Here is a 12,525-nt window from a genome sequence, read left to right as displayed (position 1 = left end):
CCAGAATGACAGAGGCAGCAGAGCGTATTTTTGGAGAGTCAGAGCAAGCTGCGCCTCTGGTAGAACAGCTAATCTATGAGCAAGCCACAAAGGAGTGCCGAGCGGCCATAGCCCCAAGAAAGAACAAAGGCTTACAAGACTGGCTCAGGGTCTGTCGAGAGCTTGGGGGACCTCTCACCAATGCAGGCTTAGCGGCCGCCATCCTCCAATCTCAGAACCGCTCCATGAGCAGAAATGATCAGAGGACATGTTTTAATTGCGGAAAGCCTGGGCATTTTAAGAAAGATTGCAGAGCTCCAGATAAACAGGGAGGGACTCTCACTCTTTGCTCTAAGTGTGGCAAGGGTTATCATAGAGCTGACCAGTGTCGCTCTGTGAGGGATATAAAGGGCAGAGTCCTTCCCCCACCTGATAGTCAATCAACTGATGTGCCAAAAAACGGGTCATCGGGCCCTCGGTCCCAGGGCCCTCAAAGATATGGGAACCGGTTTGTCAGGACCCAGGAAGCAGTCAGAGAGGCGACCCAGGAAGACCCACAAGGGTGGACCTGCGTGCCGCCTCCGACTTCCTACTAATGCCTCAAATGAGTATTCAGCCGGTGCCAGTGGAGCCTATACCATCCTTGCCCCCGGGAACCATGGGCCTTATTCTCGGCCGGGGTTCACTCACCTTGCAGGGCTTAGTAGTCCACCCTGGAGTTATGGATTGTCAACATTCCCCTGAAATACAGGTCCTGTGCTCAAGCCCTAAAGGCGTTTTTTCTATTAGTAAAGGAGATAGGATAGCTCAGCTGCTGCTCCTCCCTGATAATACCAGGGAAAAATTTGCAGGACCTGAGATAAAGAAAATGGGCTCCTCAGGAAATGATTCTGCCTATTTGGTTGTATCTTTAAATGATAGACCTAAGCTCCGCCTTAAGATCAACGGAAAAGAGTTTGAAGGCATCCTTGATACCGGAGCAGATAAAAGTATAATCTCTACACATTGGTGGCCCAAAGCATGGCCCACCACAGAGTCATCTCATTCATTACAGGGCCTAGGATATCAATCATGTCCCACTATAAGCTCCATTGCCTTGACGTGGGAATCCTCTGAAGGACAGCAAGGGAAATTCATACCTTATGTGCTCCCACTCCCGGTTAACCTCTGGGGAAGGGATATTATGCAGCATTTGGGCCTTATTTTGTCCAATGAGAGAGCAGCGTTGGGGGATAATGTCGACATTTCCACTCCCAATGACGGTGATGTATAATGCTCAAGTATTCTCCTGCTTTTTTACCACTAACTAGGAACTGGGTTTAGCCTTAATTCAGACAGCCTTGGCTCTGTCTGGACAGGTCCAGACGACTGACACCATTAACACTTTGTCAGCCTCAGTGACTACAGTCATAGATAAACAGGCCTCAGCTAATGTCAAGATACAGAGAGGTCTCATGCTGGTTAATCAACTCATAGATCTTGTCCAGATACAACTAGATGTATTATGACAAATAACTCAGCTGGGATGTGAACAAAAGTTTCCGGGATTGTGTGTTATTTCCATTCAGTATGTTAAATTTACTAGGGCAGCTAATTTGTCAAAAAGTCTTTTTCAGTATATGTTACAGAATTGGACGGCTGAATTTGAACAGATCCTTCGGGAATTGAGACTTCAGGTCAACTCCACGCGCTTGGACCTGTCCCTGACCAAAGGATTACCCAATTGGATCTCCTCAGCATTTTCCTTCTTTAAAAAATGGGTGGGATTAATATTATTTGGAGATACACTTTGCTGTGGATTAGTGTTGCTTCTTTGGTTGGTCTGTAAGCTTAAGGCCTAAACTAGGAGAGACAAGGTGGTTATTGCCCAGGCGCTTGCAGGACTAGAACATGGAGCTCCCCCTGATATATGGTTATCTATGCTTAGGCAATAGGTCGCTGGCCACTCAGCTCTTACATCTCACGAGGCTAGACTCATTGCACGGGATAGAGTGAGTGTGCTTCAGCAGCCCGAGAGAGTTGCACGGCTAAGCACTGCAATGGAAAGGCTCTGCGGCATATATGAGCCTATTCTAGGGAGACATGTCATCTTTCATGAAGGTTCAGTGTCCTAGTTCCCTTCCCCCAGGCAAAACGACACGGGAGCAGGTCAGGGTTGCTCTGGGTAAAAGCCTGTGAGCCTAAGAGCTAATCCTGTACATGGCTCCTTTACCTACACACTGGGGATTTGACCTCTATCTCCACTCTCATTAATATGGGTGGCCTATTTGCTCTTATTAAAAGGAAAGGGGGAGATGTTGGGAGCCGCGCCCACATTCGCCGTTACAAGATGGCGCTGACAGCTGTGTTCTAAGTGGTAAACAAATAATCTGCGCATGTGCCGAGGGTGGTTCTTCACTCCATGTGCTCTGCCTTCCTCGTGACGTCAACTCGGCCGATGGGCTGCAGCCAATCAGGGAGTGACACGTCCTAGGCGAGGGATAACTCTCCTAAAATAGGGACGGGGGTTCGTTTTCTCTCTCTCTTGCTTCTTGCACTCCTGCTCCTGAAGATGTAAGCAATAAAGCTTTGCCGCAGAAGATTCTGGTTTGTTGCGTCTTTCCTGGCCGGTCGTGAGAACGCGTCTAATAACAGGGAATGACAGGGCCAGTAAGCAGGAGTGGGTGGGCTGGGGAGCAGAGTGGGGGGAGGGCATAGGGGGCTTTGGGGATAGCATTTGTAATGTAAATGAAGAAAATATCTAATAATAAAAATAATAATACTATGATACACTAAAAAATAAAATTTTAAAAATTAAGAAAAAAAAAAAAAGACTTGATTGCTGGACCTGATAGAAGAAAATATAAGAAATAGATTTGAACTGATCGGCCCAAAAAAGGGCCTTCCTAAACAAAATACAAGCAGCACGGGTATTAAGACCAAAAATTAATAAATGGAACTTTTATTTTTTATTTTTTTAATTAGGTATTTTCCTCATTTACATTTCCAATGCTATCCCAAAAGTCCCCCATACACTCCCCCCCCATACTCCCCTACCCACCCACTCCCACTTTTTGGCCCTGGCATTCCCCTGTACTGGGACATATAAAGTTTGCATGTCCAATGGGCTTCTCTTTCCAGTGATGGCCGATGAGGCCATCTTTGATACATATGCAGCTAGAGTCAAGAACTCCAGAGTACTGGTTAGTTCATAATGTTGTTCCACTTATAGGGTTGCAGATCTCTTTAGCTCCTTCGGTACTTTCTCTAGCTCATCCATTGGGGGCCCTGTGCTCCATCCAATAGCTGACTGTGAGCATCCACTTATGTGTTTGCTAGGCCCCCGCATAGTCTCACAAGAGACAACTATATCAGGATCCTTTCAACAAAATCTTGCTAGTGTATGCAATGGTGTCAGCTTTTGGAGGCTGATTATTATTATTATTTCCCAATTCTAAGAAGGGGCAAAGTGTCCACACTTTGGTCTTCGTTCTTCTTGAGTTTCATGTGTTTTGCAAATTGTAACTTATATCTTGGGTATTCTAAGTTTCTGGGCTAATATCCACTTATCAGTGAGTACATATCATTTGAGTTCTTTTGTGATTGGGTTACCTCACTCTGGATAATGCCCTCCAGGTCCAACCATTTGCCTAGGAATTTCATAAATTCATTCTTTTTAATAGCTGAGTAGTACTCCATTGTGTCAATGTACCACATTTTCTGTATCCATTCCTCTGTTGAGGGGCATCTGGGTTCTTTCCAGCTTCTGGCTATTATAAATAAGGCTGCTATGAACATAGTGGAGCATGTGTCCTTTTTACTAGTTGGAACATCTTCTGGATATATGCCCAGGAGAGGTATTGCAGGATCCTCCAGTAGTACTATGGCCAATTTTCTGGGGAACCGCCAGACTGATTTCCAGAGTGGTTGTAGAAGCTTGCAATCCCACCAACAATGGAGGAGTGTTCCCCTTTCTCCACATCCTCGCCAGCATCTGCTGTCACCTGAATTTTTGATCTTAGCCATTCTGACTGGTGTGAGGTGGAATCTCAGGGTTGTTTTGATTTGCATTTCCCTGATGATTAAGGATTTTGAACATTTTTTCAGGTGTTTCTCAGCCATTCCGTATTCCTTAGGTGAGAATTCTTTGTTTAGCTCTGTGCCCCATTTTTAATGGGGTTATTTGATTTTCTGGAGTCCACCTTTTTGAGTTCTTTATATATATTGGATATTAGTCCCCTATCTGATTTAGGATTGGTAAAGATCCTTTCCCAATCTGTTGGTGGCCTTTTTGTCTTATTGACGGTGTCTTTTGCCTTACAGAAGCTTTGCAGTTTCATGAGGTCCCATATGTCAATTCTCGATCTTACAGCACAAGCCATTGCTGTTCTATTCAGGAATTTTTCCCCTGTGCCCATATCTTCGAGGCTTTCCCCTACTTTCTCCTCTATAAGTTTCAGTGTCTCTGGTTTTATGTGGAGCTCCTTGATCCACTTAGATTTGACCTTAGTGCAAGGAGATAGGAATGGATCAATTCGCATTCTTCTACATGATAACAACCAGTTGTGCTAGCACCATTTGTTGAAAATGCTGTCTTTTTTCCACTGGATGGTTTTAGCTCACTTGTCGAAGATCAAGTGACTATAGGTGTGTGGGTTCATTTATGGGTCTCCAATTCTATTCCATTGGCCTACTTGTCTGTCTCTATACCAGTACCATGCAGTTTTTATCACAATTGTTCTGTAGTACAGCTTTAGGTCAGGCATGGTGATTCCACCAGAGGTTCTTGAGAAGAGTTTTTGCTATCCTAGGTTTTTTGTTATTCCAGATGAATTTGCAGATTGCTCTTTCTAATTCGTTGAAGAATTGAGTTGGAATTTTGATGGGGATTGCATTGAATCTGTAGATTGCTTTTGGCAAGATAGCCATTTTTACAATGTTGATCCCACCAATCTAAATGGAACTTTTAAAGTTGAAAATGCCTATAGAGCAAAGGCTACTATTATTCAGTCAAAATGGCAGTCTACAGAATGGTAAAAGATCTTTACCAAGTATACATCTGGCAGTGGGTTAGTATATACATTATACAAAGAACTAATAAAAAATGGACATCAAAAAATAACATCTTTTATGGCACATTCAGCTGATATCACTGGGATATTTTTCTGAAAAGGAAAGAGGAGCAGTGGATCTGCAGAAGAAGGGAGGTGAAGTGGAGGGCCTGGAAGGATTGGAGCGAGGAGAGGCTGCAGTCTGGATATATTGCATTAAAGAAGAATAAAGAAAAAAGTTTAAAGCAATAAAACAAGAGACAAATAAATCAACTTAAAGGGGGGAAAAAAGTATACAGAGCAACAGTCCTTACCTTCCTAATGCTGTGAGCCTCTAGTACAGCTCATGTTATGGTAACCCACAGCCATAAAATTATTTTTGTTGCTACTTCACAATTTTAACTTTTGCTACTTTTATGAATCATAATGTAAATATTTTTGGAGATAGGGGTTTGCCAAGTGAACTGTGACCCACAGGTTGAGAACTATTGATACAGAAGGTTCTCAAACGATGAAACACAAATGACTGAGAAACTATTAAAGAAATGTTAAATACCCTTAACCAGCATGGAAATGAAAAAAAAATTACTCAAGATTCCATCTTCCGTCAGAATGACCAAGATCAATTAAAAGCTTACCAATATATGCTGATTGGGATTTTGAGAAAGATGAACAATTGTTCATTATTAATGGTTGTCCACATGTGTGCAACCACTACAAGAATCAGTATAACGATTCCTCAAGAAGTCAGGAATTAATCTACCTCAAGATCCAGATATCTCAACCATGCACTTATTCACAAAGACTCTGCAACTTGCTACAGAAATGCTTGTTCATCCATGTTCATTCTGGATGTCCATCAACTGAGAAGTGAATAACGAGAATGCGGTGCATTTACAGAGTGAGATATTATTCAACTGTTAAGAAAAATGAAATATGAAAGTATTAAATAGATGGAGCTAAAAACAATCACCCTAATTGAGGTGAACCAGATCTAAAAAGACAAATGTCACATATTTTCTATTTATTATACGTTTATGGTGGCTTTTAAGCTTTTACTATATGAGCCACAAGCTATATAACTACAGGGGTTAGGTGCCTAGTGATGGATCAGGGGAGAATATGGGGTTTCACAAGGAAAGGGAATATAGTGTTATAAGGCAATAAAAGGATTAAATAATGGGAGAGGTGGAGTGAAAGGTAAAAGAAAACACAGAGGCAAAACTAACATAAACAGTCTTTTGAAAAGCTGTACAGAAACCTACTAGTATAGGTGCTTCCTAAATTATGTACATATATAAAAATAATTTAAGTAGAGTCATCATATAATGGCAAAAACAATGCCATAACTAGTCATCTTATAATACCAAGTAAAACCTCCTGTGCTATGAGTGGGTTACATTTTCTTTAATCATTGACCTAGATGGTCCCATGGTCCCTCTCAAAACATCAGAGGATGTTACCATGGCTATTGTTTGCTCTCCAAAACCTGGTGCTAAGGCCCTATTGCTGCATACCACTAGAGGAAGAAAGTAACCATCAATATCATATAGCTACAAATTCTGCTCCCTATATCAGTGTCATGCTTACAATACAAACTTCTCCAATAGTGACACAAATCTCATGAACGTAACCAGCCACTTTTTGCTTGTATTCAAAGGCCCTCTCCATGAACCCATGGAACCCATACCTGACACTGCTAAAATGGCCAAGGACCTGAGACTAGATAGGTCATGGGTCTAAGGGAAAACCTACTACAATTATTCTGCTAAAGGAATATAGCAATAAAATACCTCCTAGTGACATATTGCTGTACCCATAGATCAGTGTATTGCTCAGTCTTCATCAGAGAAGCTTCTACTTCCAATTGTTGAGATTAAAAGAGAAATCCACAACTGGACAATGTGCAGAGACTTTGAAGCACTTGGTCCTAAATGGGATGCTTTCATCATCTCCCTCCCCTCAAGGCTCAGAGATCTCTGTTCAGAAGAGGAAGCAGAAATATTGGAAGAGCCAGAGGTGATAGATTACAGTTTCTTCATACAGCAGGACTGATGCACATATGAATTCAAGGAGCTTGAGGAAGCACACACAAGACTTACACAGTTCCAAGTTAGATGAGGGTCCCAGCACTAAAAGAGGAAGGAGACACCACTGCCATCCAAGAACTTATTTGCAACTAATGTCTGCTGGAAATGGGACAATCAATTTACTCCACTGAAATGTCACTAAGTGACACTCAACCACACTATAGGACAGGTCTCATGTCCAGTTATAACATCTAACAGAAAAGGAAATCATCCATGTTCCTGTTTTGTTTGTGTTTTTTTTTTCCTTTGATATTTTTGTTTGATTCCTTTCATTATATTTTCCTTTTGGTGTTTATTTTGTTTTGTTTTATTGCTTTTGTAGTGGAGATCAAACCTAAAATTAGGTGGGTAGGGTGGAATAGTTTATGTGGAAGGTATTGGATAGTGAAAAATAGCATGATCAAAACATATTGCATGAAAAAAATTAAGTAACAAAAATAAAATAGATGAGAAAAAGATAAATCCCCAAGAACAACTATAAAGCATGCAGCAGGCATTCAAAGTAGTGCTAAGAGCACAGCAGATCCATAGTCTCCTCATTTCGTTACTGTGTCTGAACATGACACTGAAGATAGCCCTTGGCTGTAGTTCTCAATGTTACTTTATTATTACTAAGTTATATGCTTGAAAATTATTCAGAAAGTGATCCTTTTGTACTACCAAAGTATTTCTTGGTTTGGAGGTACATGGAGGGAAAGAGGCAAAACTGGAGTTGTTTCAAATGGCCAGAGCCCCTTGGGCACACTTCTCCTTACTCACAGACACTGTAATAGGGATCATAAATCTTCTGGGTTCAGCAAATGACAGAGCACCAGGGAGAAGGCAGAGCTGCCCTCAGGGATGGAGACAGAAGAGCCTTTCCCTGCTTTGGGGAACATCCAGACACCTTGCTTGAGCACAGAGATTTGAGCTTCATAAGCAGGGCCTGACTGTGCTGTGAGCACACCCACCCTGAGCCCTGCAGACTGCACAGGTGAGTGCTGCCATGTCATGGGGAATGGGGCTGCAGTCAACACTGAAAGAAATCATGGAGGGCTCATGTATGGGAGAGAAGGATGTGGGCTCCCTGTCACTCTGAGAGGGAACAGCGACAGGGTTCTGAGAGAAGATCATTTCCTAAATGCAATCCAGAACTGTTTCTGTGTCACTGAGCACGAGCTGCTCCTTACACTGGACAGGCAGGAGTAGGAGACAGAGGCACCTGCAGTGCAGCCTGGAGTAGGAAGCTCTTACTCCCATAGCTTCTTCACTATCTGTGTGATTTTCCCTCTAAAGACTGAGAACTTTAATCTGATTTGATTAACTTCTGGTAACTTCAATCCTTTGTGGCTAGTGCACTCTTTCTTTCTTTTGTCATGATTTCATTTATTGTCAATTTCTCCTTTCCTAGTTCCAATGTAAACCATGAAATATGAGAATAATATAAAACAGATATGAGACTATATACTAACACTAACAACCAATTTTAGAAAATGGATCTTTAAAGCATGCTGGGAACTTTCCTAAGTATGTCAGCTCATTGACTCCCTAAAATATACCTATATTGCATAAAACATAATTTACATATAAAAATACTTTTTATAGGAATCAAATAATATACTGAAACTTATGAATACATGTAGTAGGGAAAACAGAATTTACATCTACATCTGGGTGTTCATAAAACATCTTGTGAATCCTGAACTTTTTATTACTAATGTTTGGTATCACTCAAGCTCCTGGAATATGTATAACCCTCCACCACATCATTTGTGACAAAACTCATCATTTAATTAAATTGATTGATTCTAACATCATGGAGGCAAGAAGCTTGTGGTAGCTAATTAAAATATACATATGTGGACTGAACAGCTGACTCAGTGGTTAAAAGCACTTACTGCTCTTGTGGAGTTCCCCCAATTCAATTTTCAGCACCAACAGTGCAGCTAACAATAAGCTATGATTTCATATCCAAGGAATCTAATGCCTCATTCTACCTTCTGAAGGCAATATGCACACAACTAGTACTCAGGAATATATGCACACGCGTGTGAGCGTGCACACACACACACACACACAGTAATTAAAAGTAAATGGAAACAAAATAAAATAGTCATAGAAATGTCTGTCTGATAGTTCCTTGAATAGATGTAAACAAACAATTTTTCAGTGCAGGAGTGACACTATTCACCCTACAAAAAAGTTTCTTTATTTCAATAAGTATTATGTTATCTTGCAGAACCAATGGGTATATCTTTAAAAATATATAGTCATAAAAAGATCATTACAGAGGTGATTCAACTAAAAATTAGCCACATTGATAAATTACTTTTAAGCTAGTCCATGATATTCAGTGAATCTGTGGAAACTTGGAAATTTATTTCCCCTGTGTAAGCAAGGAAACAGAGAAAAAAATTTCTGAATGAGTATTCCAAATTGGATTGACTTTTCCAGAGCAATAAGGGATGAGAGCAACCAAGGAATCTTTTTATTCAGTTCATCTCTGTGATTTACACAGGATTGTACAACCATAACACTCAGTGATTTATACATAAGTCATTTTCTAGCATTCCATAACAGTGTATACCAGGTAACCCATGTGCTAAAGCATCGTTCAGGTCTTCTCAGCACAGAGGGGTTGATATAAACAGACTAATAGAGAGCATAGTCCTTAGGGTTCAGGAAAATTGTAGGAGACACATGTGTGACCTGTGGGCAGCACTGAGCTATGAAGGGTCATGGCTGGACTCAGGTCAAGAAGAGAACAGCACAGGTACCATTGCTGCAGACCGAGTGCAAGGGTTCCACCTGCTCAGGAGAAGCTCAAATTGATTCCAGATAAATTCAGTGAGCAGCAAAGAAAACTAAAATGTGGAAGATAGATAGACTTAAGGTTCCCACACTAAACTCTTTATGATTTATGAAAATAGGGTCAAAAATGAAGACATTTATGCTTAATCCTTACTTTAACTTTAAAATGGAAAATACAAAAATCAGATGTCATGTAGAAAATTACCCAAATCGGGATGAGGGAGTAGGCTGTTTGTCATTTACTGGGTATAGCATAGCTGACTGCTAAAATCACTGATTTGATGAGCCTTAGAAATCAATGTGGTAGAAGTGCTTCTTCTTGGAGTCCAGAGGAACACTGCCTAAACTGCGAGCTGAGATTGGATGTTTCCTTGGGAAACTATCCATAGAGAATGGTCAAGAAAAGGAAGGGGGTAGCTTACTTTTCACATGATCCCACAAATAAGATGATACAGAACAAAAATTAATCAGACCTGCCAAGGGGATAAGCTATGTACTATTATAACTAATTAATCTATTTACTGGGAGCCATGGTCTCATCCATGGCCTTGTGGAAAATTTCTAGCTTACATAAACAGCCCTGAGAGAACATTCATGGTCATAACAGAAAGAATATTTGTGGGTAGAGAGGATACTGTGACTGTTGGTTCCAGGAGCTGAAGATTGCCACCTGACCTTCAGAGAGCCCCCAGGCTCTTCCCCACTCCCCTGAAGCCTCCTTTTTCTTATATTGCCATCCAAGAATAAAATTTTTCAGAGCTTGATCAGTCAAATTGTCTTGCTCTCATTCTTCGTGTTTCTTATCCCTCTCATTCTCTTTTCCCTGCCCTAGGTCCCCACTGATTATCCCTATAGGTCAAGGCATCTATTTATTGTTTATTTCTAAAGTAAATTCAGAATTGCAGACAAGAAAAAGCCACATATATTTACCTGGAAAGCAACACTGTTTGGGCATGTATTATATTATTATATAAACTTGAAGAAACTGCCCTTTTTTTTTTTTTTTTTTTTTTTGGTAGCTCAGTGCATACTTGAGTGATGAGTGTGTACCAGATTGCAAAGAGGATCTGAGATGGGAATCAGCATCCAATGTTCAATATCATGACTTGGAAACTCTAGGATGCTGTCCTTTATGTGGTTGTTCTCATGGGAAAATGTTTAGATATGAAGAATATAAAGAACTACCTTCTGTGGAGGCATCAGCATGGTGCTCATGTCCAATTGTCAACATCATCATCTCCAGGTCTGTAGAAGCAAGAATGGAAGGTCCAAGAACAAGATCAGGAAATTTTAAGCAAAGAACTCTGCATTTACATAATACACTGTTCACTTCACTAAAGAAAACAGAAAACCCACAGGCATGAACTATGTCATGTTTACTTCCTTGTGTTTCTGAAAAGGTTTTCCTAGTTCTGAGCATGAAGATGATTTGGAGTGACCTCATCGAGGGGACAATTTTCCTTTCACTTGTTGGACTTGGAGTTTTAGGAAACAAAATCTTATTTGTAAGACATTTGTATGCAGTCATCATGGGTCCTGAGAACAAAATTATAGATGTCATTCTCATCCACTTGGCTTTTGTAAACACAATCATTATTTATTGCATAGGGGTCAGAAACATAGCCACAGTTTTTTACATCAGAAACTTCCTGGGTGATGTTGGTTGTAAAACTATAATTTATCTAGAAAGGGTTGCCCGTGGCCTCTCCATCTGCACCACCTGTCTCCTCAGCGTGGTCCAGGCTGTCACCATCAGTCCCAGGACCACACTGTGGAGAAAGCTCAAACCACAGACCACATGGCATGTTCTTGTCTTTCTCATCCTCTTTTGGATATTTAATTCCCTGATAAGCTCCAACTTGCTTCACTATATCACAGCAGGCAGTAGCATGAACAGGTCTGTAGTTGGGATGTTTACTGGGTATTGCTATATGCTGCCATCCAGGCACACAGTTAAGTGGCTGTTCCTTTCTTTCATGGCTCTTCGTGACGTCATTTTCCAGGGTCTCATGGGCTGCAGCAGTGGGTCTATGTCTCTCCGTCTGTACAAACATCATGTCCGTGTCCTCTATCTTTACAGCTCAGGGTCTGCAAACAATTCCAGGCCAGAAATCAGAGCTACACAGAGGGTTCTCACTCTCATGACCTGTTTCCTTTTCTTTTATTTGGCAGATTTCATTTTCTCCTTATACACAGGTTCCACTGTGACACGTGACTCCACAATACTAAATATTAAAGCATTTTTAGTACTTAGTTATGCTGGTCTCAGCCCTTTTATCCTGATCATCAAGGATATTTGTGTTCCTAAGACCTGCTGTGTCCCCTGAGCAATATGATATTCCTTTTCTCAATAAGTTCTTTGTGAACAAAGCTATAAACACTGGAATTACTGTGCTTTGCCATTCTAATGTATCATAGCAATAATTGGTTAAGATAATAAATGTTTGGTTTGGGTTTTGTTTTATTTGTGGGTTTTTTTTCTTGTTTCTTTCATTTGGTTTTTGTTTGGTTTGTTGTTGTTGTTGTTGTTTTCAGACAGCCTGTCCTAGATAATTGAAGACTGGTTCAGGCTCTAGGAAGTGGGCAGGGATGCTCCCCATCCTACGATCCTACATGCCGGGGTCTAGCCTGGACAC

The 12,525-nt window shown here is 40.9% G+C and overlaps 1 protein-coding gene across 1 annotated transcript; it reads left to right on the top strand.

Annotated features, from left to right (window-relative positions):
- Positions 1-11,256: 11,256 nt before the first annotated feature.
- Vmn1r193 (vomeronasal 1 receptor 193) lies at positions 11,257-12,216 on the top strand. Its single transcript, NM_134225.1, has one exon. It carries the CDS (start codon positions 11,257-11,259, stop codon positions 12,214-12,216), a length of 960 nt encoding a protein of 319 aa, NP_598986.1.
- Positions 12,217-12,525: the final 309 nt, after the last annotated feature.

This window comes from Mus musculus, chromosome 13, assembly GCF_000001635.26.
Source record: "Mus musculus strain C57BL/6J chromosome 13, GRCm38.p6 C57BL/6J".
In the NCBI taxonomy this organism is placed as follows: domain Eukaryota; kingdom Metazoa; phylum Chordata; class Mammalia; order Rodentia; family Muridae; genus Mus; species Mus musculus.
This window is presented reverse-complemented; position numbering and strand designations above follow the sequence as displayed.